The following is a 25,413-nucleotide window of genomic DNA, read 5'->3' as shown; positions in this document are numbered from 1 at the left end:
ATTGTCGCAATACCATCTATATGGATCAAAGGTAGTTGGTGCAAACAACCGTGGTTCTGGTGGTGTCTCTGCTCTTGTCTCTCCTTCCTGTCCTTTTCCTGTCACCCAGTTGCCGTCTTTCAATGCATATACTCTCTCACTCAAAATGGGAGCAGTCAATGTGCATTGTTCGTACTTTCCACCCAGTCTCTCTAATGAGCTGGTGCTATCCGCCCTCTCCTCTATTCCTCTCAACTCTGACTCTATCCTCTGTGGTGACTTTAATGCTCGCTTTGGTGATTTCACTGGTGATTCCGCTACCAACTCGCGTGGTCTTGCTATGCGTGCATGGCTTGAACAACGAGACCTGGCTGTGCTGAATACTACTCTTTGTCGTGGTGTGCCCACCTTTACAACGTTTCGACGTGGTATGGAAATGAGTAGTATTATCGATTTGTTCATTACAAATATTTCCTCGTGGAATATGCGTGGTGCTCAATCGCAGTAGAATCTGATCTCTCCCTTGGGTCTGATCACCGGTTGATGACTTTGTCATTCGACTATGATTCTACTTTGGGATCTGGGCTCATGCTGGCTCTGACGGTCTTGCTCCACGACGCCTTTGGAACCTATCTCGCTTGCGGGAAAAGGAACCTTTGGCACTGTTCCAAAGCAAGTTTCGCTCGCTTGTAGTTCCTCTGGAATCTACTCTGAGTCAGCTGGTCTCTGCGCCACCGCTTGAACGCCCTGATATTGACGAGTTGAATGCTACTCTTAATGGGTGCTTCTACGAGGCTTTGGATGGGTCGGTTGGTGCAAGACAACATCGGTCTGGAAAATGGTGGAAGAAGTACTGGACTCCTGATATCGAATCAGCAGCTCGAGAACGCGATCGCTGTTATAGTAGGTGGCGTCATGCCTCTGGTGTTGACAAAGCTTACTGGTGGTCGTTGCATCATGATGCACATCGTCACTTTCGTCGTCTTGTTGCTAAAGCTAAGCGTCTCTCTTGGAAGAACTTCTGTGCTCAGTTGGAACAAGACTTTTCTAAAGCCACTGGCACCCTCTCTCGTATGAAAAGAAGACGTGATTGTTCCGGTACTTATGCTCACAAAGATGGTCCTAAAGCTTCAGTAGATGCTATGGCTACTCACTTGACTTCGGTCTATGCTGGCTCTCTGTTGCCTCCGTCAGAATCTCGTCCACCCCCACCACTTTCCTGTGATAGTTTGGTTCCTTTTGTCTTGCCATCCAATTTGGATATGTTCTCAGCAGACACGATCATGGATCACATCAAGCGTTTACCTCTTCGGAAGGCACCTGGAAGCGATCACCTGAAAGCAGAAATGCTGAAGGCCGTGACCAAGGACCTTGCCCCGCTTTTGTCTCTCCTGTTCTCCCTGTGTTATCAATGGGCTTATACTCCTTCTCTCTGGCGTCTTGCTAATGTATACCCGATACACAAAAAAGGTGATCCCTCTGATCCGTCCAACTATCGACCGATTTCGTTGACATCAGTCATGCGTAAGCTCTTTGAGTTTACAATAGCTGATTGTCTTCATGAACACTCGCCTACACTGGACATTGCGCAAGGTGGTTTCCGTCCTCAACGTAGTCCTCTGGATCAAGCTCTATGCTTGCATGACTTGATGCATGATTACTTTCTAACCAACCATCGCCGTCCTGTTGTTGCTTTTCTTGACATCAAGGCTGCTTATGATACTGTCGACAGACGTGTCATCTGGGATGTACTGGCTCGCTCCTCTCTACCTCGGCCTGTGCTTGCTTTACTAGTCAACTTGTTTGACGACGTACAAGTATCTGTGCTGATAGCCAACCACTCTTCTACTCCCTTTCAGCCTGTCACGGGTGTTCTGCAAGGTTCTGTTCTCTCTCCGCACTTGTACTCTTTGTACATTAACTCTCTTCCTTCTCTCCTTCGTTCTGCTGCTACGGCTGGTACTACTTTGGTATGTCCTCCTGGTATGTCTGATGCAATTCCTCTGAATTGTCTTCTTTTTGCGGATGATGTTGCGATCTTCGGCTCTCGTAGTCAAGTCCAGCATATGTTGAACCTTGCTGCTGAGCATTCTTGCTCCCTTGGATATCGTTGGAGTCCGGCCAAGTGTGCAGTTCTAAACTCACCTTGTGATGGCCCTCGATTGACATTGTATGGCGAATCTCTGCCCCTCGTGGACGAGTTCATCTACCTTGGTGTACCCTTTCGAGAAAAAGGCATCCATCGACCTGGCATCATCTCTTTGAGATCTGCTAAGGCCATCAAGACCATGGCTCTGCTAACCTCTGTCGGTGTTCATCGCAATGGTTTCTCACTTCTTTTGCCCTCTCGGCTGTATGCCTGCTTTATTCGTCCCAAGATAGAGTATGGTTTGGCTATATCCCGTCTTGCTTCGGCAGACATGACACACCTAGATGATCTGCAGAATCGCCTGGTCCGTATGTTTGTTGGTGGCTCATGGTTTCAAGTTGCAAAACACCTCACCTGTCTTCCTGCCATGAATCATAGGTACAACATCCTTGTCACCAAATTCGCTTTGCGTGTACAATACCTCCCTGATGACTGCTTGATAGTGCTTTTGCGTGATCAACTACGGTACCCTCGCCTGGTCAAGCTTCTTCAACAGAATGTCTTGTACCGTTCACTACCGGACCCACAGCCTGTCTCTAATGCTGAACTTCGTACTCACTTTAGACGACAATGGCAGAGCCAATTTGACCGCCAAATGGTGCGACATGCGGCTCGTGGTCGTTCCGTCCTTCTCCGTGCTTGTCGTCCTTGTACGTCTAAGCCGGATCCAATCTTATACCTGCCCATGCTTCGTACTTCTCGTAGTCGCTTGGTGCGTTGGCGTCTTGGTCGCTTTGCGAACATGCGTGAAGAATGTCCTTGTCTCTCTGGTGCTTTTGTCTCCCGTGAACACTTTTTGTCATGTCAGGCGCTTGACCCAGCATTATGGGATGCACTACCTATTGCTCCTGCTGGTGTTCATCGTCTTAATTATTGTTGTGAACATATATGAATTCATATGCATAGATCAATAAATGATGATCATGGCAAAAAACCAGATCACTTCTATGGCAATTGCAATGGATCTATAGTCACTGACATTCACTCATTCTACTAGAAGTACTACATCATCCTCATAGACAGAGGTTATAAACCTAGTGACTCTGTTATTATTAATGGCCCTTATAAAGTGACAGTTAGAGCTGACAAATACATTGGCATTGGCATTTGACAAATATGTAATAGTTTATTCAAGTTCAGGTCAGATCATGTACTATTGGCTGAGCTGACAACTTCCTCTAAAGGCATTTCTCTTAATTGCTCCTGATCTAACAAATCAATCCGTAGTCAAGAAGCTAACCCAAAACAATACTTTGACCGAGAAGAAAAAGTATAAATACCTCGACATTTTATAGCAATTGAAAGATAACATTTTTCTAGGAGAAATAAAAACCTATACAAGTTCTAACGGACTTTCTCTGTGTTCTTACCTTTTCTCTTATTTAATATCTACTCTCTCTTCATCTCACAACAGCTAGGTTCACTCTTGCAGCAGTATAATTACGACAGCTATAGTAGCCATAGTAGCCATAGTAGCCATAGTAGCCATAGTAGCCATGGTAACCATACACCACAGCGTGAGCAACTGCATTTTTCTTCCATCGCTTACGCTGTAGTGACAACTCTATAAAAAAGTAACTAGAGCGATAGAGAAAATTATAGAAAGACTTGTATACCTCAGGCCTTCGTTGTCAGTGTGATGGACTTACCTAAAAAAAAAAGAAAAAAAAACATTTTCAATCATAAAAATATTGACAGTTATGCCGAAATTACAAGTATGCCATTTGCGTACTCAAAAATTTTTTTTCGAAAAACAATAAAAACCTCTATTTTAGAATTAAAACCACTAATGTAAAATAAATCAAAAATATTTTCTGCAATGACAAAAAAATAAAAAAGTAAAAGATTTCATATTTTTTGCTTGAAATTTTGAAAAAAGCTTGTTTTTCAATTTTTCTGTTTTAAATAAATAAACGAGTCTACCGGATGATGGCTTTACTGTTTTAGCTTAAAAGAAAAGATCAATAATCGGTAGACTCGTTTATTTATTTAAAACAGAAAAATTGAAAAACAAGCTTTTTTCAAAATTTCAAGCAAAAAATATGAAATCTTTTACTTTTTTATTTTTTTGTCATTGCAGAAAATATTTTTGATTTATTTTACATTAGTGGTTTTAATTCTAAAATAGAGGTTTTTATTGTTTTTCGAAAAAAAATTTTTGAGTACGCAAATGGCATACTTGTAATTTCGGCATAACTGTCAATATTTTTATGATTGAAAATGTTTTTTTTTCTTTTTTTTTTAGGTAAGTCCATCACACTGACAACGAAGGCCTGAGGTATACAAGTCTTTCTATAATTTTCTCTATCGCTCTAGTTACTTTTTTATAGAGTTGTCACTACAGCGTAAGCGATGGAAGAAAAATGCAGTTGCTCACGCTGTGGTGTATGGTTACCATGGCTACTATGGCTACTATGGCTACTATGGCTACTATGGCTACTATAGCTGTCGTAATTATACTGCTGCAAGAGTGAACCTAGCTGTTGTGAGATGAAGAGAGAGTAGATATTAAATAAGAGAAAAGGTAAGAACACAGAGAAAGTCCGTTAGAACTTGTATAGGTTTTTATTTCTCCTAGAAAAATGTTATCTTTCAATTGCTATAAAATGTCGAGGTATTTATACTTTTTCTTCTCGGTCAAAGTATTGTTTTGGGTTAGCTTCTTGACTACGGATTGATTTGTTAGATCAGGAGCAATTAAGAGAAATGCCTTTAGAGGAAGTTGTCAGCTCAGCCAATAGTACATGATCTGACCTGAACTTGAATAAACTATTACATATTTGTCAAATGCCAATGCCAATGTATTTGTCAGCTCTAACTGTCACTTTATAAGGGCCATTAATAATAACAGAGTCACTAGGTTTATAACCTCTGTCTATGAGGATGATGTAGTACTTCTAGTAGAATGAGTGAATGTCAGTGACTATAGATCCATTGCAATTGCCATAGAAGTGATCTGGTTTTTTGCCATGATCATCATTTATTGATCTATGCATATGAATTCATATATGTTCACAACAGTATTGAGTGTTGAAAGTTTCCACACGGCGAGTTTCCAGTTGTGATTTGCTGTTGTTGGCCATATCACTGCTGGTGAAGGTAATGTGATCGATGTGGCTGGGTGGAGGAGAACCGGTGGTGCTACCCTCAACGTCTGTAAGACAGGAAACCAAATTGCTATCTTCCAATACGGGGTCACCATCGTCACCAAAGGTAACCGTTCCTGAATAATTTTGTGTAAGCATCGTGTTATCAGGTTCCACGGTGGGTTGAGGTACGGGAACTGAAATTGATTCCAAGGAATGGTGAACGCGTCGGTGGCAAGGCTGCCTGGGTCTGGGAGCCACGACACGTAGTTTCTTACTTAGTGGGTATTCCGATCCGCAAAAAGATCTACGTCGTTTTGTCCCCAATGTTGCTGAATTTGATGAAATATCGGTCGTCGAAGCATCCAATTGTTCTTTTGGTAAGGCCGTCTCGACTCGAAATCCGCAATTGTGTTGGCAATTCCTTGTACATGTGTGGATTGAATTGTTATTCCTCTTTTCAAACACCATTTCCACAGTTTGGTTGCTAATTCCATAAGTGGTAGTGATCTCGTCCCGCCCTGTTTGTTCATGTAGGCCATAGACGTAGTGTTGTCCGTACGAATCAGGATTCTCATGCTGTGAAGTCGGGAGAAGGAGCGTAATGCAAGAAAAGCCGCTTTCAACTCTCTCCAGTTGATTGACATTCGAGCTTCTTGGTGTGTCCAGTGTCCATGTGCAGTGAGAGATGGTTGGTTCGGTAGATTCAGGCTGCAACCCCAGCCCGTGTTGCTGGCGTCCACATAGATCGTTTGTTGAGGCGTCTGTGGGAGGATGCTCTTCCCATTCCATAGTTGTAAATTCCATTACCACCAACGGAGCTCCTTGATACATGCTACTGGAAGTGGTTGTTTCTTGTCCCAGTCGGCTAGGGATCGTACCGATCGGTTCTTCATTCGCAATAGATGTTGTGTGTGTGGTGATCTGAGCACTTTCAATACAAAATATAATAAATAATCTTTCATCATATAAATGAATAATCACTCATAGCACTATACATTATAAATATAAAGTAAGCACTGTATAATGACAGTAAATAACGGTAACTGGGATAATATGGATATTTACAAATAAGGAAACCATAATTGTACCTTTTAGGTAACAAGGAGAATTAAAGGAGAATTTATATAATCAATTCCCAGGCACACGCTGTCAAGGCGTTAAGTAATCAATAATCAGTAATCACAATTAGTCAATAAATCAGGTAGTATAAAAGACAACCTGGAAAAGATATATTTTAGAATAATCAATTTATTTTTGTAATAAAGAAGTACTGAACAGTCTCACTGTATTTCTTTGTTTTCTTTCAATCTTCTATTATATCTTCATTCACAACCCAAACATCACAGTGTGTACAGTCGGGCAGGCAGGAGAGCAAACGTCGCCGATTGGATCCTCATGGTGAGACTGTGAATCGTCCGTGCCGATTGGATGGGGTCTTTCAGAAGTTGTTGTATGCTTTTCCGAAGGTTTAGAATCTTGTTTCCCGGCAACCGAGCTGTCATGTTGGTGGTATTCAAGGAGAAGCCGAGATGATCGAGCTGTTGAGTTGGAAGTAGGGTCGATTTCTTCTCGTTGACAATCCAACCTAGTTGTTGCAATTTGTGGAGTACACACTGGGTCTGTTGCTGGGCTTGTTGGAAAGTGTCTGCAACCAAGATCCAATCGTCGAGGTAAGCACTCAGACGAATATTCTGTTGACAAGCCCATTCGAGAATTGGTTTGGTAAGTTTTGTGAAGAGCCAAGGTACTAGGGATAAGCCAAAGGGTCTGGTCTTGAATTGATAGGTGGTGTGGTTCCAACGAAAACGAAGGAAACGACGAGAAGAAGGGTGGACAGGTATGTGGAGAAATGCATCGGAAAAGTCGATGGAAGTCATCCAGTTGTTGGGTCTTATGGTGCGTGTCACTTCCTGGAGAGTTTCCATTTTGAAGTGAGGTGCCGTAACATATGAGTTGGGTTTTTTGAGGTTGAAGACCGGGCGGTGACCACCGTTCTTTTGGGGATCACAAAGAGTGGACTGTAGAACCCCGGTGTTGCTAGTTGTTGTTGCTGAGACACGACCTCTATTGTTCCTTTCTGCAATAGAGATTGTATTTCTTGTTGTAGTAGTTGTTTTTGGTCGAGGTTGTATGGAATCATGGGTTGCGGGTTGTTGGTGAGAGGAGGTGGAGTGTGGAATTGAATTATAAAGCCGGATTGAATTGTTTTGAGAAGTAAGTTTGATATGGAAAGAGTTGTCCATTGTGAAAAGAACCGGCTGAGCCGGCCGCCTACTAGAGGCGACGATGAATCTACTGTTGTTGTTGTTGGCGAAAAGGATTGGTGTTCCTTCTTTCGGTGTTGGTGACCTCGGATTTGTTGAATTTGTTGTAAGTGGGTTTGTTGAACTTGTTGTTGTTGTGGTTGTTGTAATCGCCCTGCTGAGAGGACGGACCGGTCCGAAAAAACTGTTGAGGTTGAGTAGTGTGGGAAGAATGATTTTGATTGGTGCTAAATTGAGGTCGTTGGCCAAATCGAGAAGCTTTCTGCACGTTTTGCAAGTTGGTGGTTTGTTGCGCCAAAGCCGCCTAAAAATCGTCAACAGGCATAATGTAATTATGTTGTGACGACTGGCTAGTAGAAGAGAAACGAGGGTTAATAGCTTGGAAAGCAATAGTCTTTCGCATTTCCGTCATTTCAGAGGTTAAGTTTAAAAGTAAAGAACGACAGTCGTGAAGCATACGTAAGTAACGTTGAACGTTAGGATTAGTATTGTCGGTACTAATTTCCAAGGCCAATACACCCAAAGGTCTGAATGTGGCAGAAGCAAGGTACTGTAACCGTTTTAAAGAACGATCCTGCTTCGTGAGATGTTGCTTCATGTTACGAGCTGCGAGAGGTACGGTATCAGGAGGTTGATAATCCATATCCTTCATACCCGGATACTGTTCGATGATCGCTTTACGTTTGTCATCGGTTAACGGGTTCGTAGTGAACAAAGATTGGTTGAAGTTCATTACTTCAGATAAAAAGGGCAAAGGTTGCCAAGTGTAATCAGGACGAATGTTCAAGGAGTGAAGTTGAGAGACAAGCTGTTCTTCCTCCATTTGCTGTTGTTGTAGTTGTTGAATAGGGGGCTCTGCTGAAGGTTGAGCATTGTTGTTAATGAGGAGTAGTTGTTCAAGGCGATTGATTTGTGCCTGTTGATTGGCGAGAAGTTGTTCAATTTGTTCGGAACTCATTTGTATGGTACTGACCAGCGAAAAAGAAGATCAATTATTATGTGTTATATCAAAAAAATTATTATATTATTCTCGCTGACCAATAAAAAAGAAAGATTAAGCAATCATATGACTTATTTTGTATTCGAGTGTCTCATTCAACTCTAGAAGAATTTCATTCGTCACTTGAATGCTCCTTATAAAATAAAGATAATGTTCAAAGAGGACTTATAACTACGCTTGATAATGTTCCTTATAATATAAAGATAATGTTCTTTGTAGATCAAAGATAGTGTTCAAATATGAATTCGAAAATAAAAATGAAAGGAAAATAAGATGTTAACACAAGTATGTTTCGGGAAGGAAGCCCAAAGATAAAAAATAAAATTATTAAGTCTGTTACCATCCACTGAGATAGTGAATGCTATGCTTTTATTTGTTACACAGCTTATAATGCTCACTGAATGACCTCCTTTATTTCAGAAAAATAGGGAGTATTTATAATAAAATTGTACATTTGTACTATGTGAAAAAGTAAAGAATAGGACTTTGGTGTTTTACATTAATATCATCTTTCTTTCTCACATTGTTGTATACACAGCATTATTCATCCCTTCTTACACTAGTTATGCCTTAAAAGAGCAAGTATTAATATCATGTATAAATATATCTTTCAATCACAGTTTTATCCGCAGCTTCGATGGATGTCTTCTATCTTAGTTTAAACATGTTAAAGATCAGACCATCACATAATCACAAATTGACATCTGCATCAATACCAATGGTAGACGAGGTCTGTGCCCTGATCATGTACCCAGTTCTTGTGTACCTTAATCCACTCAACCGATTAGCTAGTGTATACACACTCAGTCCCAAATTAAGGATAATCAATTATCATACAAACAGTATAAATACAATACAAAATATAACCTTTAATAAAGAAGACTTCTTTTGGCCGTTTTGGTTCTAATCGACTTATTGATTTGACCATTTTATTAGTGATTATATCACACACATTCAATTCTCGAATCTCAGCCCCATAATATGACAACTTACTCACGTATCTTCAAGATTTTTTTCGATCTGTGCGAAGAAAAGGATGATATACCATTGCTCGCTGATTTTTTTGGAAGGCACAGTCAGCACATAAAAGCTAACATTGGCAAAGATCAAGATGAAGAATATAGCAAGCTTGCAAGTGCCTTTTTCAAGTACGCCAATTCAAGAGGCATAGAAGCTAAGAAGGGTGATGCTAAGACAGCCTGGAAAAAGCATATCAAGCAGCAAGCAAGCATTGCTATGACAGCAACAACAACCAACAACAGAAAAAACATGGTCTTATGCCAAGATTATGGTAAAGAAGAAGGTGTCTTTGGTCGCTGGTCTGTTGGTGATGAAGACTTGATAAAAGTTTTTCAACAAAGAAAGAAGACGTGTTGTTGAGCTGGTGAGGAACAAGAAGATGCTAAGAGAAAGTCAATACTTGCTGCTTTCCTTTATCTTGGAAGTGCCAGTTGCTGTTGAAGGATTCTGCCTTGAAGCCAAAAACTTCAAAAAAATAAGAAAAGCGCTCACTCCTGCCACAAAGAAGAAGCAATTCGAGCATGAAATTCTAGTCATGTTCATTGACTTGAAGACACAATGGGAGCTGGAGCAAGAAGAAAAATAAGAAAAATAAGAAAAAAAAAATAAGAAAAATAAGAAAAATAAGAAAAATAAGAAAAAGAAGAAAAAGAAGAAAAAGAAGAAGAAGAAGTGGAAGATGATGACGATGATGACGATGATGACGATGATGACGATGATGATAATGATGATGAAGAAGAAAAAGATGTGCAGTACTTGCAGTACCAGATGTCGCGGTATGCAAAGAAATCGAAGAAGGAAGAAGAAGATGCCTTGTGTTGTGAACATATATGAATTTATATGCATAGATCAATAAATGATGATCATGGCAAAAGACCAGATCACATCTATGGCAATTGCAATGGATCTATAGTCACTGGCATTCATTCATTCAACTAGAAGTACTACATCATCCTCATAGTCAGAGATTATGAACCTAGTGACTCTGTTATTATTAATGGCCCTTATAAAGTGACAGTTAGAGCTGACAAATACATTGGCATTGGCATTTGACAAATATGTAATAGTTTATTCAAGTTCAGGTCAGATCATGTACTATTGGCTGAGCTGACAACTTCCTCTAAAGGCATTTCTCTTAATTGCTCCTGATCTAACAAATCAATCCGTAGTCAAGAAGCTAACCCAAAACAATACTTTGACCGAGAAGAAAAAGTATAAATACCTCGACATTTTATAGCAATTGAAAGATAACATTTTTCTAGGAGAAATAAAAACCTATACAAGTTCTAACGGACTTTCTCTGTGTTCTTACCTTTTCTCTTATTTAATATCTATTCTCTCTTCATCTCACAACACATATAGAGTAGTTTTTGTTTACTGGAATGTATCTCAACTATTATCTTGGTAGTTTGCTGTAGTATAATTTAGAATCATGAACCATGAGATGTCAAAAAAAAAATCTGTGTTACCTAAGAATACTCGAAATACCTGTGAGAAGTTGTCAAATTTTATTTCAGAAATAGATAAATAAATATCAAACGTATTACATTCCTTTTATTCATAATAGTAGCTCATAGACTAAATAATATCATGTATATATATATATATATATTGCTTAAGTAGTTTGTTTAATTCTAAGATAGCATTGTTAATTCTCAGACACTACCACGTTTATATAATCAAAGAATTATATATCGTAAAGAACTGTGAATGTTATATCACTAATGTGAATAAATACGACATAGTTATATTATCTGAGGAAATGTGTCGATTGAACTTATGACCATTAGTTGTTATTGAATATCTTCGAATATAAATCATTTTATTATAAGCATCTTGCACTTTACCATCTAATAAACGGTGGTATTATTCTAAGTATACTTTTCTACTTGCTATTAACTGCTATTGTAGTCATAATAAATCACCTACATACAAGATATCAATCATCATATAATTTCTCAAATTGTAATTTGAATAACATTATCTGTACAGCCTCAAAATATTCTACTTTTCAATCTCAAACTATCACAACAACTCTGCTCCTATGTTTATAGATTTAAATACCTGCTTCCTCCGCTTTGAAGACGTACTGTATCAACTGCCTATAGAGCAACTTTGGTTTCAACTTATCACAAGTTGCCTCTCATTAAAACAAAAGCGTTGGTTACAAGATTATCTTGCATCAGGCAAATACGATGTGTCTACAAAACTTGTTGTCTCTAAGCCTACAAAAGTCGGAATGAAGCAGAATGAATCACTCAACGCATACAATGAGCAAATCCAACAGCTGAAGAGAAAATTTGACTGTTATGGTAAGACTGCATTCAGTCGTTTTATCGATTATCTCATCAAAAAGATTACCATTACTCGTTGCAACTCTATTCCCTATACTGAGTATCTTTCATCTACCATGACTAGCAACATCAAGAAGCTTTATGCCAAATTGTATAGAAATTCGCATGTTGACAACACCAGCATCTCCATTTGCTCTTCTGCCGGCGCTCTTTAACTTTCCATGGACAGCAATCGTAGCAATGATAACCGAGAAATCAAAAAAAAAAAAAAAAAAAACTTGTTCCATACATCCCAAGAGCAATTATTCAAAGCACGAATGCATAATGGATAAACCGTGTAGAGTAAAAAAAAAAAAGGAAGAATTAGTACTTGTTGTGATCATCTTTCGCATCAATAGTAGGTTTCATGCCTGTAATCAAGCGCACTACATGTTCTTTCCCAAAGTTCTTCTACTCTTGGTAGAATATCAACTTATGGTTTTCAGTTTTGTGAATATTAGAACTTCTGTTTTTTACGAGCTTTTCCAGAGCATTCCGAACATGCTCAATGAGTTTCAGAGCATGCAGTTTTCTTGAAAAGAAGAGTTTCTGTCTTGAGTTCTTATGAGCTCCATTAATCATGAATGAAAATTTTGGGAGCAATAAGCACCTTGACCTAATACAAATAAGATTACAGCCCGTTCTCAGCTATATTTGCCATAAATCATGAAGTATACTCGGATTGTCATAAAATCATGTACAACAAGGAAAGAATGCAAAATGCTACTGCTTGTAACCAAATATAAGTCGCAAAATGATCCTAATGGGCCTTTGTCAGTCTTTTAAACCGATAGGGCTATTGTAGTTCCAGCATGTTGACGTATTAGACTCGCTTTAGCAGTATCAGTTGAACTTGCTGAATATACAGAGCTCAACGTCTCTATGAGTTTCAAACCATGTAGTTTTCAAAAGAAGATGAAATCAAGATGATGATGAGTGCGATATGAATCCAATTGGCCAGTACTTTAAACCTCATGTTCTTTCTGCATTGAATAAAATAGAAACTGACTCTGTTACCTTTAAAGACTGGAAAATAAAAATAAAAAATTGAATGAATCCTTTCGAATGTCACTACTTTTATACGGTAAAGTGCATTCGTATTTGAGCAAGCAAATAAAGACCACAAGTAACTTGACAGAGTTATATATATATTGCGTTGAGGGATCCTTGAAATATAGGTATTCATTGTTGTAAGATACAATTACGCTTTCATACAAGAGTTATACTCGGAAACTGCATGTACTTTTCGCCTTAAATCTCTATCAATTATACTCACCAAAGCTCTTCAATTTTGTTAAATACTGGGATTGTAAGCTATTCATCCACATAAACAAATTCAGTGTATTTATATTCATTGGAAGAAGAATCAGTAGCCTAGATAAATTTGTCATTTTCAACATTTTATCCATTAATGTAAGTTCTTTATGTTACAATGAACTCTTGGCCATCTTGAAAATGAATAGAACAAAGCAATCTTGAGTCAAGATCAGATTCCTATTGTTACAAGAGATGTCAACTACCATTTGAATGCTTGTCAAAAATTCTTATTTTCTTTTTTTTTTCGATTTTTTGTTTTTATTTAGAATGTCAACTCTTGATTTTGAGGTAACCAATACACGATCCATCGCTTGTATTTGCTAATAACAAATAGGTTACTTCACCTCCTTCTGATAGTATCTCTGATCTTGCTTTCTCACCACAAGCGGATATCTTAGCTGTTTCTTCCTGGGATGGTGGAGTAAGTTGACTCGATCGACAAGATTGTCGCGCTTATTGATACTTGTTTTTCTTAGGTGAGAATATATCAAGTCGAGCCTACAGGAAATACAGTGCCCAAAGCTTCTTACAATCATGAAGGACCCGTCCTTTGCGTCGATTGGGCAAAAGTAAATAATCGTTTGATGATCACTTGTATAAACTTGTTTGTTATTAGGATGGTAGCCATGTCGTATCGGGTGGCACAGATAAAGCAATTCGCATGTATGATTTGAATACAGGACAGAGCACCCAAATAGGTGCTCATGATGAACCTGTCAAAGCAGCAAAGTTCCTTGATGGACAAAACGTTTTAGCGACAGGCAGTTGGGATAAGACATTGAAATATTGGGACTTCAGATCGCCACAACCTGTGGGCACTGTGCAATTGAACGAGCGATGTTATGCAATGGATACGCGAGGTAACTTATTAGTGGCTGCTACAGCTGATCGCCAGGTACTTGTTTTTGACTTGAGTAATCCTACAACCATCTTTAAACAAAGTGTTTCCCCATTAAAATGGCAAACACGTACAGTATCATGTTTTATTGATGGTAAAGGTTATGCGATTGGATCTATTGAAGGACGTCTTGGTATACAGTATATTGATGAACAAGACGCAGCGTAAGTGCACTCATATAGCTGAGTTATGGCTTACATTGTATAGTAAATCCTTCTCTTTCAAATGTCATCGAGATGAAACAAAAAATGTGTATGCAGTTAATGATATCTCATTCCATCCTATCTATGGCACCTTCTCAACTTCAGGTGCTGATGGCACAGTGAGCTATTGGGACAAGGACTCGAAGCAACGGTTACATACATTGCCAAAGGCAGGCACAACTATTCCTTGTACTGCTTTTAATCGTACTGGTAATATCTTTGCTTATGCAGTCAGTTATGATTGGACAAAGGTAAGCCCTCAAAAAAAAAAAAAGATCTTAACGTATTATTAGGGTCATCAATTCTATAGTACAGAAGGTCAAATCAACAAGATTATGCTTCACGCTGTTAAAGATGAAGAAATCAAGCCTCGTGCTAAAAAATAAATAAAATACCCCTTATTATTGTTATTTAAGCAGTTAGGAGTAGTCTGATTTTGCCTTTTCTTTCTTTCTTTATATGCATTCAAACTCGCTTTGTTCTGTTCAGGATCCATACCGTAATAGGTGTTCTACAAAAGGTGAACTAGATAGGTACTCAATCCTTTTTAAGTTGTTTAGTACACTTTAGTAATACGCTAAACAGGCAAATCACGGTTTCAACCTGAGCCTGGGAGAACTCATTCTTATTTACCGTACACAAATCATGCCCCTGATTTTATTCAGTCAAGAGCTGCTCTTTATGTAGAAGATGATGATGCACACACTATTACATCCAGTGTACAAGTAGACTTGGCAGAACAACTCAATGAACCTACTGAGTTGTATGATACAGGACCTATATCTCATATTGTCTTACCAAAGAAGAAGCAGACAAGCAAAAAGAAATTATGGGCTTGCTTTATCATTGTCTTATTTGTCATCCTTGTCGTTATTGCTTATTTTTCTTGGCCACGCATACCTCGATTGATCATTCAGAATGAAACAGCAGAACGCATTGGAGACCCTGTTAACTGGGGACCACAACATCAACCATGGCTTAAAGCTGCCTGGCAATTTAATGTTACATTAGACAACCATATGAACTATGTGCCTACACGTATTCAAGAGATTCAAGTTATCCTTAAAGACCGCGATACACTTCAACCTTTTGCGTGGTCTAGTACAGAATCATTGAAACTAATGCCATATCAAACTACAATTCTTCCTATGGTATTTCAAGTTGCCTATACTCCATTGGATATAAATGACACAACATTCAGAAATCTCTATAATGCATGTGGACCACAAATGCCTACAAATCCCCCAGCATTGAACATGACAATACAGGCAAGCTATTTAGTATATATATATATATATATATATATATGTATAAACTAAAAGTACACAATAGGCAATTATCCGTGTTTCGGGTCTTCTATGGCCTTTTATTCTCCATGTCCCTTCATCAGATATAGGAGGGTTGAGCTGCCCTTCCAATTAATAAAATCAATAATTAAATCTACACTGCTTTTGGTTTTTCAGGAATAGAAAACATTGTTCGTCTGGTTGGTCTAAACAACAATGATGTTAGGTCAAATCATGTACAAAAAATGCTTACGTTGATTGAGATGCAGAAAGAGGAAAAGTACCAGCTTCTCTTTTCTTCCATTCATGAACAGTAGGTTGGTATTCAAACTTGCGTTGTGGAATCAGATATCGTTTAGGCTGATAAGAGTCTACGCTATAGCGACGCTCGGGCCGATGATAACTACCTGCTTCGAACCAGTCAATGATTTCTTCCACTCTTGATTTCTTAGTATCTGTAGACGAAGAGCTCCATACTGTACTTTGTGAACACGTCGATAGACTTGGTGAAAGTTGAGGTAAATTATCAAAGGGGTGACAAAATTCAATGCTGTCTGAAATGGATATCGAATAATGCCTTTTTTTCTTCTTGCAACAATCAGTCTGTACTGGACTTGAACAGATATGATCAATTAGACTTGTTATCTCTTCTTTATCTTTGATCAGTAATGGTGGTGGTAGTGGTGATATAGAGTGTTTAGGTGCTATTCGTGTTGGTTTGAAATAAAAGGGTATGATGAATTCATTCACAAAATAGTCTAGAGATAAATTAGTCAAAGGGTGTAATGTTTGCTCGTAGCGTACCAAAATGGTAGTTTATAAAAGCAGTAAAAAACGATTCAGGCATTGAAAACAATAGTCTAAAGAGATCATTAGTCATTGGAATTTTGTGTTGACTAACGCATTAAGATATTACATGGACTGTATGAAGATAATGGCATTAATCATCATATTACATCAAAGAAAGAAAAGAAAAGTAAATTTTCTCGACCCTGACAATTAAACTTGTAAACTTTTTTCGTGCATTCAAAGTTACCAATTAAAACTGACTTTTATGAGCTTTTTTTTTATTTGTGTTACAAAATGCTGATCTCTTGATTTAACAATAAGACTATGACGTACATATACACTAATTATTATAGACTACTATTAATACATTTCTGGCAGACTGTATGTGCATATATCTATCTTTTATTTATTAAATTAAACTGTTGTTTCTAAGGCCTTCAAAGTCAATTCATACCATTTGTCATAATATGATCAATTTCAAGTAGGCTATTATCATGGCATTCGTGTGCATAACATCAATAAAAAAATGGACGAGACTAGTTTGTAAAGTTTGTTAGTAACTTTCAGCCATTTGATCTTACATTACATTTCATGAGGAGAATAGATTTAAAATTCGCTAAATAAATCAAACCTTTAAACCCACGTACTATAAGACATGCTTACAATTTTCTATTGCTCGTCGAGCCAACAGGGTTCATCTTTGCTTGTTGCGACAGGCTATGTGCTCACCTTTGTTCCTATCATATTAGCTTTTTTCTATAGTAATACACACTTTCTTACTCGAATTGATATATATATATCAAGGAATAAATGTTCTCCCACAGCAATAGTTTAGAGATCACATGCTTTCTTGCTTTAAATTTCATGGCTCTGATCAGTATATACTTACAATGCAAACTCAGGAGTGATATTTTCCATAATTGATATTAACCAAATAATAAACCCTATAGAAAAAAAGGGCAACACCTCCCTCCACTCATAAATATATAGTATTCAGAGGGGCTGTAAGTATTTCATTAGAGAAATAATAAAGGAAAAAAAGCATAATTCAGTTCTAGCTCTTTTCAGCACAAAATTGAAAAATGATATATTTATATATGTAATGGCTCTCGCACAAAACGTAGTTGATTTAACCAATATTGAGTATGGGCTCATAAAAAACAGGCAAATAGACAGAATTTATCAGCCCCGTAGAGGAAGCACAAAGCCTATTTATACTCGAACAAGTACTCAAAGTACTCACAAATAGTGTTTACTAACATACAGGGTATCTTTGATGTTGATTTGGACAAAAAAAGCAACTTATAAAATAGTCATTTTCATCTCAAAACCAATGGGTACTTACTCATGAAAATTATCTGTTTGACAACCCCTTGAGCCTCTTTTTGATGCTACAAGACGAGAAATAGAGCGATTGACAAGCTTAGATACTCAAAATGTGTGTCAAAAGCTTTAGTTTCTCGCAAGTGTGTTTGCTTAACAGTTGTGCTATAAAAATAATGAGATATGGACAGAAAACCCTGTAAACATTTTTGCGTATTCACTCAATATTTTAGCAGCAAAGCTGTTGTACTTTTTATATCGCAAACTGCCATCTGGTATGTTCTACATTCATTTAGTCCACATTCGTATTATAAGAATGCCTATTTCTTTCTATATCTCCATACTTCTTAGTACTCAAGACAATATAAGATGCTTCAGAGAGATCCATTAATTGCAAATTCTATATGGTACTTAGAGCAAAAACGCTCAAAACACAGCTTGAACGCACCATTCTTTAAAGTACCATTACTCGACAACCAGACTACCAAACGGCTTCTCTTTTTATTCGAAACATGTTCTTTGGAGTCTAGCAATCAAATGGTACCATTGGTTTGGCTGTCAGATGAAGTTCATTTTTTTTGACCTATGGGAGGTTCAGGGAGGTTCGTAAAGATGAAGAATTTTTCGGAATGACCCAATGTAGGTCTGATCCAACTGAAACCAGATAAGGCAATGTCTGAGTACTTCTAAGAAAAAGAAAGCGAATTTACTAAGATAAAAAAAAAAGGCCAGTTCATTTGAGCATTGCTTTTAAATCTATATTCAAAGTTCATTGTACACTGTAATTAGTACAAAAGAGACCCTTTTCAATAGGTATTGACTAGCAAGTAGGTACTTCTCTATACATTATCTGATGTGCAGAGTATTTCTAGGTAAGATCTACTATAATAATGGACACTCTGGGGTTAAAAAGAATAGTTTTGCAAAGGTCAAATGATGAATATTATGCAAAATGAGCGTTTGGCGTTTTAAACACCGATTGTCTTTTCGCCTTGCGTACAAGCTGCCCTTTGGTTCTTTTTCTCTACACCTACGAAATGAAATCTCATTTTGATCGAGTTGATAGAAATAAGAAAAATAACAAAAAGACTAGTAACAGCATCATTATGGTTTGGCATGTAAATTATACTCCGATTAACTCATACTGGTGATGAAGGACTACAGTAAAGCAACAGGACTGAGTGAATAAGTCATTATATAAATAGGATTCAAGCATTTCAAGCCTATTTGTATCCGCGACTAAAGATGAATAGACAATGCATAATCAGGATACGTCTTTGACCAGTTTTTATGTTTGTGGCATGCAATTAGCAAGTATTTCTTCTCTGTCGTATCCACACAGAGTATGTTGAGACCTATTTAAACACTCATTAGTAGCGACAGTGTGCGTCTATATAGCCATTGACATGTCATACAAGCAATAGATGCAGCCAAAAAGGTTTTCTGAGTTTAAATATTCAATATCGACGTCACAAATTTCTGCACCTCATTGTAAAAAAAAAAACGCGTTTCTTTCTCTTGTGTGATAATAAAATATTTTCTTTCGTTCTTCACTTGAAATATTTTGATAATGTGTATGTATTTCGCATAGAGTAGTCCATATTAACTCTGTATCATAGCTTTCGGTTTCGGAAACACAAACACAAACAAACCAGCAACTGGATTTAGCTTCGGCACTTCTTCCAGTACGTGTTGACGCGATAAAAGTAACATGTAAATAACAATTTCTATTTGTTTTTAGCTTCCACCACACCTGGATTTGGTGCTTCAAGCACAACGCCTGCCGCTACAGGAGGTTTTGGAGGTTTTGGAGCTTCTAACGCTTCTACAACGCCTGCTGCATCAACTGGATTTGGTGGATTCGGTGCACCTGCTACTTCCACGCCTGCTGCTGGTGGCGGTGGATTTGGTGGATTTGGTGGATTTGGTGCAACACCCGCTGCTACCTCTACCCCTGCTGCATCAACTGGATTTGGTGGATTCGGTGCACCTGCTACTTCCACGCCTGCTGCTGGTGGCGGTGGATTTGGTGGATTTGGTACAACACCCGCTGCTACCTCTACTCCTGCTGCTGGTAGTGGATTTGGTGGATTCGGTACAACACCTGCTGCTACTTCAACAGCTCCCACTACAGGATTTGGCGGTTTCGGTACTTCTGCTACCTCTGCAGCTCCTGCTACGACTGGATTCGGTGGTTTTGGTACTCCTGCTGCCTCTACTGCCACCACTTCCACTGCTGCTGCACCTGCTGCTAGTGGATTCAGTGGTTTTGGAACACCTGCTACTTCTACACCTGCTACAACCACGACAGGTGGATTTGGTGCTGCTGCTGCTAAACCTGCTACACCTAGCTTTGGTGGATTTGGTACAACGCCTACAACGCCTACAGCAACAACAACAACATCTTCTTTTGGCGGTTTTGGTACACCTGCCAGCACAGCTACTGCTGCCACAGGCGCTACGACTGGATTTGGTACACCTGCTTCTACTACAACAACAGCGCCTAGTCTTGGTGGGTTCGGTGCTACAACCACTTCTAAGCCTACACTTTCATTCGGTACATCTACTGCCACGTCTACACCTGCTACTTCAGCACCTGCTGCTGCTTCTACACTTTCCTTTGGTGGATTTGGACAAAAATCAACAGGTATGTGATATATGTGTGTTGATGCGTGCTTATGTTCATCTCTATGTAGCTACTACAACTTCAACTACTACTCCAACTACAACCACACCTTCTACACCAGCCAGCACTACACTTGGTAGCAGTTCCAACTTGACGACACAGCCTACGACTGCCAAGCCTGTTTCTGTCCCTACACCATCTGCATTAAAAAACAAATCTATGGAAGATATACTTAATTTATGGACCAAAGAATTAGAAAAGCAAACCAAGGACTTCCATAAACAAGCAAACCAAGTCGCTGAATGGGATCAACAACTCATTGAAAACGGCAACAAGGTAAAAAAAAAAAAAAAAAAAATAATAATGACTTGCTGAATAAACCCTAAGCGCTAATGCATATAGATTTCTGCCTTGTATGAAAATGTGAGCAAGGTTGAAGTGACCCAACGCGAAATTGACCAAAACTTGTCTTATATCAATGCACAACAAGAAGAATTGAACTCTATCCTTGATAACTATGAAAAGCAAATCAAGGAGATCTTTGACGAGAATAACTTGCAACAACCTATGCAACCTGCTGATGTGCAAAGAGAAAAGGCTTATGGTTTGGCTGAAAGTCTCAATAGTCAATTAGATGATGTCAACAGAAACTTGAATATCATGGTTGAAGAGATCAACAAGATGGGTAATTCTAAACAAATCACTACGGATGAAGATGATGCTGTAAGTTTTCTGTGTCTATTTATTGATTTACTGACATATCATGATAGGTTGGCCAAATTGTTCAAATCCTTAATGCTCACTTGTCTTCTTTGCAATGGATTGATACTCATTCCATGAAGTTACAAAGCAAGATTCAAGAAGTTACAAAGTTGCATGAAGATGTTGCCAGAGAACAAGAACCTTCTTTACGTAGATAATTTTATTTTATTTTGTTTAACGACCAATTTCAGATAAAGCTTTCTTGAGTTCTTCACTCTCATGATCAAATCTTAAACCAGTCTGAAAGGCTTCAGCTGCTTCTTCAATTCTTGCAAGGCCAACCAAGGCTTTTCCTTTTCTAAACCAACCCTTGCTCCATTCGCGTTTTAAACGTGTCACCATTTCAGCATCAACATAAGCCTCCACATAATTCTTTAGGGATAAATAAGCAGCAGATCGATTACTCAAGACAGGTGCTAATTCTTCTCGCACGTATTGAAAAGCCAAAGGTTCCCAAAGAGGACGTGACCAAGACAGATCAACAGCCATCGTATAAAAGCGAATAGCTTCAGGGAAATTGTTTTGTTTAAAGTACTTGTTGCCTTCTTCCTTGAGTCGAGTGACTTGGGCGTTACGTGTTGGGTTAGGTGCATTGGGAGGTGGCAAGTCTTTGACGTGTTTCAAAGTAGAGGCTAAACTGTTATGCTCTATCCAATCGACTTCACACTTGCTGCACTTTTCTAAACCGTGTTCTTTACACAGTATCTTGTCTCCGTCACTAGAGACACTTACTTCAGGTTGAATATAGACACTTGTCATGAGATGAGAAAGAAAGAAAAAAAAAAAAGCGAAATAAATAAGGTGCTCTATTTTTTTTTTCTTTTCTTTTTTTCTTTTCTTGACCACTTAAAACATGCCATTTCATGAGGTACAAAAAAGTAATATAAATTCCTGTCATTTTAAAACTTGCATAGACAGATGATCTTGTGGACCAAGTAAACAAGGTAAAAATAAAGGGGCTTCTTTATAAAGCAAAAACTCATTGTATTCTAGGAGAAATGTCTTGTGGGATTTCTTGATTTGCCTATCAGTTACAGAAAAAGGTACCGAAAAAAAAAGTTTGTTACTAGGCTGACAGATGTTTAGTCCAGACTTTGATCTCATCATTGACTATTATCATGTGAGTGATTTACCTCATGATCTTTTCAAATGGGCGTTTCATCTCGTCAAATCAAACATGTATACCATGTAAGCACTTCACCATCACGCCATGGTTTATTTAGATGTCTAGGTATGATGAGTCTTATACTGGTTGGAATGAGCTAGGAAAAAGACATGAGATGCTTGAACCTCAAACACGTTATTTAATAGCAAGGTCAAGTACAGATCCAACAGACAAAAAAGGGTTCTTGTCTTTTCAGATGACTAGAGAAGAAACCTTGGACGACTATAAGATGGATAATACTGCTTATTGGTATGTTGACCATTCTCTTCCTAAGGTCTCTCATACGTTTCATAAGTTATGAGATTCAGATAGAACCCCATGCTCAAAACCAAGGATTAGGTGACTATCTCATGAACCTACTCTATCAAATTGGGTGTCATTGGAAGATGGATAAAGTGATGCTTACTGTATTTAAAGGTATAATGCTGTGATATTTATGTAACTAAGAAAGACACATAGCAAATCAAGGTGCTTTTCGCTTTTATACAGACAAACTAGGGTAAGACTAACACCTATTATCTTTTCATTGATCAATCTTGGTTAGATTTGAACTCGATCCAATTTCTCCAAGTACCTGTTTACCACTGTATAGAGCAAAAAAGTTTGATTATGACTTATTAAGCAAACCTTGTCAACACCATTGAATTCAATATCAGATAAAGCTCTCTTTCTCTCTTTTTTTCTTTTTTTTACCTTTTTTTTTTTTAAGTATTCTTCATATGGACGCAGAACAGATTCGAGATGGTGTAAAGAATATGCAGCAAGGCGATAAAGCGTATGCACACTCTTTTATAGCCCGAGATATTAATACACTTTAGTGCTTCTAAAGGCTTATTTAGAAAACCAGACTGGGATCTTGCTGCTAGTTATTATGAACGTGCAGGCAAGAATACATGAGATAAGCTACTGTACACTGACATGTTGAATATAGCTACTAACTTTAAGATTGCAAAGTCCAATGACCAAGCAGTCCAGGCTTATATCAAAGCTTCAGACGCTCTTTCTAAAGCAGACGCGTAAGTGTAGCTTGATATGTCTCTCATTGATAGCTGACTATGCTCCAGTATTCATTTGGCTGGTAAAGCACTTGAAAATGCTGCCTTTATCTTGGCACAAAACTTGAATCAACCTCAACGTGCTGCTGAACTCTATCAACGTGCCAGTAATTATTTTATGACACAAGGTAAGTTGTACTCACAAGGCATTGTATCTAAGCTCTCCTCTAGGTAGCATTGACCGTGCTGCTGAACAACTAGAAAAGGCTGGAAGGTAAACGAAAAAAAAAAAAAAAAACAAGAGAGTTGACTCAATGCATTAGAGCACTTGAAAATGTAGATGTCAATGCATCCTATGACATGTACAGTAAAGCTTGTGCTATTTATGAACAAGAAGACAGAGGAAGATTTGCAGTAGAGATCTTTAAAAAGGCTATTTCTTTACTGATTCGAAACAAAAAGTAAGTTAGTCTATGTCATCTCGATCATTGATGTTGTGTCAAGATACGACAAGGCCATTGACATGTTGAAGCGCCAATCTGTTGTACTTCAAAAATTTACCAGTCGATCCCATCTCTACAAAGCCAATCTTAGTATTCTTGTGTTAATATTTGCTATTGGTGATGATGTTGAAGCAGGCAAACAATTCAGTTCGATGTGCGGGTAAGTAGAGACATACACACCATGTTATGTGCTTATACACACAATAGAAATGATGCTGGATTTGCACAGAGTGAAGAAGCAGAGATTGCTGAAGATTTACTAAAGGCTTATGAAGAAAGAGATCAAGAGTTGTTGGAAAAGACAGTTCGCTTACAACATATGTCATTCTTGGATAATGAAGTAGTCAAATTGGCTCGATTGTTGACTGTGCCTGGTGAAGTATTGTCTTCCACTACTAGTCCTCGACGAGATCATTACAGCCACACCAATAAAAACATGACAGACAATCAACAAGTATACAACATGCCTCATGCTCAAGCAAGAGCTGAACTCTACAGTCATGACTTGAGCAACGAACTCAAGACAAAAGACTATTACAGTGATGAAGATGAAGAAGGACTGCGATAATCGGAATATAAAACTGCTTGTTGCATGAGAAATAAAGTGATCATTTCTTTTTTTTCTATTATTTGTTTGCACTATGATGACTACAGACAAAAGATTTCAAGTACAAACTTGTCAATTTTTATCCAATCCTTCATTAGCCATAAAATACCATCAAAGTTCTCCTGATGCTATTCCTGTTGTATTTATGGGCTCAAAGACGTCCAAGACAACCATAGGAAGAGGTCACGACGCGACTGTCCAGATTGGCAAGTCGAACAAACGGGTTTCTAGGGAACATGTTGTTATTGAGCATAAACCCAATTTTAATGGCTATGAATTGACTATTTTATCGCCTAATGGTGCCTTGATAGATCATATTATTTTTATTGAAGGGGAACATGTGCCTGTGATGGAAGGAACGATGATTGAAATAGTAGGCACAAGGCTGATATTTAAGGCACCTAAAGAAGAAACCATGGTGATAAAGCAAACAATGGAAAAAAGAGTGCAAAAGAAAGGGCATTGTCTGTCGAACGAGATAGAGACAGCCGTATGCCATGAGTCTAACCTGCTTGTCAAGACAACAACAAAAGTGAAAAAACGTACACTAGAAGATCAAATCATACAGACATTAGGTAAACAATACACACCAGCTGTATCCTTATAGACTGTCTATAGTTTATACACGCAAATCTACCATGACATGCAGTGATATTGCAAACAGAATAGAAGGACATGCTAGGATAGACATCATCAACACATTGATCCATTCACCCTTGATTGGATGCATTAAACGACTGGGTAAAACGGCAGATGGATCACCTAAAGAAGACTTGTATTATTACAAAGCAGATGTGGATCAGAATCAAGAACGAAGGAAGCGATATTCAGACATTGGTAGAAGTGCAAGGAAATGCACAATGAAGGATACTCAGTATTATTTCAAGGCAAGTGTGTGTAGATCAAACTAAAGGCACACTCATAAATTAAATTTTAGATTCCACCTAAATTAAATCATCATAAATCAAAGCATACAGTCAGTATGCGATCCAAAAAGAAGGCAGAAATCAATCAACGCCAGGATGAAGATGAAGTAGGATCAAACAGCAGTGGTGATGTGAGTGATATGGAGGTGTATGAGTTATTTAAAGATGTGTAATAAATG

At 38.2% G+C, this 25,413-nt stretch overlaps 10 protein-coding genes across 10 annotated transcripts; 7 read left to right on the top strand and 3 right to left on the bottom strand.

The window, feature by feature from the left end:
• Positions 1-7,622: 7,622 nt before the first annotated feature.
• On the bottom strand, positions 7,623-8,517 carry B0P05DRAFT_345648 (uncharacterized protein). The gene has a single exon (XM_051573592.1). It carries the CDS (start codon positions 8,437-8,439, stop codon positions 7,786-7,788), a length of 654 nt encoding a protein of 217 aa, XP_051429429.1. The 5' UTR covers positions 8,440-8,517; the 3' UTR covers positions 7,623-7,785.
• A 945-nt stretch (positions 8,518-9,462) lies between these two features.
• B0P05DRAFT_592454 (uncharacterized protein) lies at positions 9,463-10,087 on the top strand (the record flags this gene model as incomplete). Its single annotated transcript, XM_051582995.1, has 2 exons — positions 9,463-9,828; positions 9,878-10,087. The coding sequence occupies 2 exons, from the start codon at positions 9,463-9,465 to the stop codon at positions 10,085-10,087; spliced, it is 576 nt and encodes a 191-aa protein (XP_051429428.1).
• Positions 10,088-11,297: 1,210 nt separating this feature from the next.
• On the top strand, positions 11,298-12,084 carry B0P05DRAFT_565136 (uncharacterized protein). Its single transcript, XM_051580920.1, has one exon. It carries the CDS (start codon positions 11,546-11,548, stop codon positions 12,008-12,010), a length of 465 nt encoding a protein of 154 aa, XP_051429427.1. The 5' UTR covers positions 11,298-11,545; the 3' UTR covers positions 12,011-12,084.
• Positions 12,085-12,991: 907 nt separating this feature from the next.
• B0P05DRAFT_565133 (WD40-repeat-containing domain protein) lies at positions 12,992-14,667 on the top strand. Its single transcript, XM_051580919.1, has 6 exons — positions 12,992-13,439; positions 13,486-13,572; positions 13,628-13,720; positions 13,768-14,213; positions 14,257-14,503; positions 14,546-14,667. The coding sequence occupies exons 1-6, from the start codon at positions 13,362-13,364 to the stop codon at positions 14,636-14,638; spliced, it is 1,044 nt and encodes a 347-aa protein (XP_051429426.1). The 5' UTR covers positions 12,992-13,361; the 3' UTR covers positions 14,639-14,667.
• Positions 14,668-15,692: 1,025 nt separating this feature from the next.
• Positions 15,693-16,385, bottom strand: B0P05DRAFT_592451 (uncharacterized protein; the record flags this gene model as incomplete). The annotated part of the gene is made up of 3 exons (XM_051582994.1): positions 15,693-15,744; positions 15,792-16,296; positions 16,343-16,385. The coding sequence occupies 3 exons, from the start codon at positions 16,383-16,385 to the stop codon at positions 15,693-15,695; spliced, it is 600 nt and encodes a 199-aa protein (XP_051429425.1).
• A 2,776-nt stretch (positions 16,386-19,161) lies between these two features.
• B0P05DRAFT_600950 (Nsp1-like C-terminal region-domain-containing protein) lies at positions 19,162-21,241 on the top strand. Its single transcript, XM_051583243.1, has 6 exons — positions 19,162-19,224; positions 19,270-19,335; positions 19,392-20,297; positions 20,347-20,612; positions 20,679-20,999; positions 21,047-21,241. Exons 1-6 carry the CDS (start codon positions 19,221-19,223, stop codon positions 21,194-21,196), a joined length of 1,713 nt encoding a protein of 570 aa, XP_051429424.1. The 5' UTR covers positions 19,162-19,220; the 3' UTR covers positions 21,197-21,241.
• Positions 21,213-21,809, bottom strand: B0P05DRAFT_519608 (uncharacterized protein; the record flags this gene model as incomplete). Its single annotated transcript, XM_051575743.1, has 1 exon — positions 21,213-21,809. Exon 1 carries the CDS (start codon positions 21,795-21,797, stop codon positions 21,213-21,215), a length of 585 nt encoding a protein of 194 aa, XP_051429423.1. The 5' UTR covers positions 21,798-21,809.
• A 74-nt stretch (positions 21,810-21,883) lies between these two features.
• Positions 21,884-22,894, top strand: B0P05DRAFT_565119 (uncharacterized protein). Its single transcript, XM_051580918.1, has 7 exons — positions 21,884-21,906; positions 21,953-21,982; positions 22,032-22,081; positions 22,125-22,452; positions 22,499-22,620; positions 22,663-22,702; positions 22,748-22,894. The coding sequence occupies exons 4-7, from the start codon at positions 22,262-22,264 to the stop codon at positions 22,845-22,847; spliced, it is 453 nt and encodes a 150-aa protein (XP_051429422.1). The 5' UTR covers positions 21,884-21,906; positions 21,953-21,982; positions 22,032-22,081; positions 22,125-22,261; the 3' UTR covers positions 22,848-22,894.
• Positions 22,895-22,922: 28 nt separating this feature from the next.
• Positions 22,923-24,269, top strand: B0P05DRAFT_481200 (soluble NSF attachment protein; the record flags this gene model as incomplete). Its single annotated transcript, XM_051575165.1, has 9 exons — positions 22,923-22,978; positions 23,022-23,080; positions 23,135-23,219; positions 23,268-23,390; positions 23,434-23,472; positions 23,522-23,659; positions 23,703-23,861; positions 23,933-24,099; positions 24,157-24,269. The coding sequence occupies 9 exons, from the start codon at positions 22,923-22,925 to the stop codon at positions 24,267-24,269; spliced, it is 939 nt and encodes a 312-aa protein (XP_051429421.1).
• Positions 24,270-24,345: 76 nt separating this feature from the next.
• On the top strand, positions 24,346-25,407 carry B0P05DRAFT_592446 (uncharacterized protein; the record flags this gene model as incomplete). Its single annotated transcript, XM_051582993.1, has 3 exons — positions 24,346-24,883; positions 24,927-25,201; positions 25,246-25,407. 3 exons carry the CDS (start codon positions 24,346-24,348, stop codon positions 25,405-25,407), a joined length of 975 nt encoding a protein of 324 aa, XP_051429420.1.
• Between the last annotated feature and the right edge of the window lie 6 nt (positions 25,408-25,413).

The sequence above is a fragment of the Gilbertella persicaria genome (assembly GCF_025201335.1).
Source record: "Gilbertella persicaria strain CBS 190.32 chromosome Unknown B0P05scaffold_78, whole genome shotgun sequence".
Lineage (NCBI taxonomy): Eukaryota > Fungi > Mucoromycota > Mucoromycetes > Mucorales > Choanephoraceae > Gilbertella > Gilbertella persicaria.
The sequence above is the reverse complement of the archived record's forward strand: the minus strand, read 5'-3'. Positions and strand labels throughout refer to the sequence as shown.

Excerpts from the sequence above, each read along its gene's own strand:
- B0P05DRAFT_565119 (XM_051580918.1), top strand. The coding sequence starts at position 22,262 with ATGTCTAGGTATGATGAGTCTTATACTGGTTGGAATGAGCTAGGAAAA. Across the intron at positions 22,621-22,662 it reads GATGCTTACTGTATTTAAAG|CAAATCAAGGTGCTTTTCGC; the intron begins GTATAATGCTGT and ends AAAGACACATAG. Across the intron at positions 22,703-22,747 it reads TTTTATACAGACAAACTAGG|ATTTGAACTCGATCCAATTT; the intron begins GTAAGACTAACA and ends AATCTTGGTTAG.
- B0P05DRAFT_565136 (XM_051580920.1), top strand. The coding sequence starts at position 11,546 with ATGTTTATAGATTTAAATACCTGCTTCCTCCGCTTTGAAGACGTACTG.
- B0P05DRAFT_345648 (XM_051573592.1), bottom strand. The coding sequence starts at position 8,439 with ATGAGTTCCGAACAAATTGAACAACTTCTCGCCAATCAACAGGCACAA.
- B0P05DRAFT_600950 (XM_051583243.1), top strand. Across the intron at positions 20,613-20,678 it reads TCATTGAAAACGGCAACAAG|ATTTCTGCCTTGTATGAAAA; the intron begins GTAAAAAAAAAA and ends TAATGCATATAG. Across the intron at positions 21,000-21,046 it reads CTACGGATGAAGATGATGCT|GTTGGCCAAATTGTTCAAAT; the intron begins GTAAGTTTTCTG and ends ATATCATGATAG.
- B0P05DRAFT_565133 (XM_051580919.1), top strand. The coding sequence starts at position 13,362 with ATGCTTGTCAAAAATTCTTATTTTCTTTTTTTTTTCGATTTTTTGTTT. Across the intron at positions 13,440-13,485 it reads TGTCAACTCTTGATTTTGAG|GTTACTTCACCTCCTTCTGA; the intron begins GTAACCAATACA and ends AATAACAAATAG. Across the intron at positions 13,721-13,767 it reads TTTGCGTCGATTGGGCAAAA|GATGGTAGCCATGTCGTATC; the intron begins GTAAATAATCGT and ends GTTTGTTATTAG.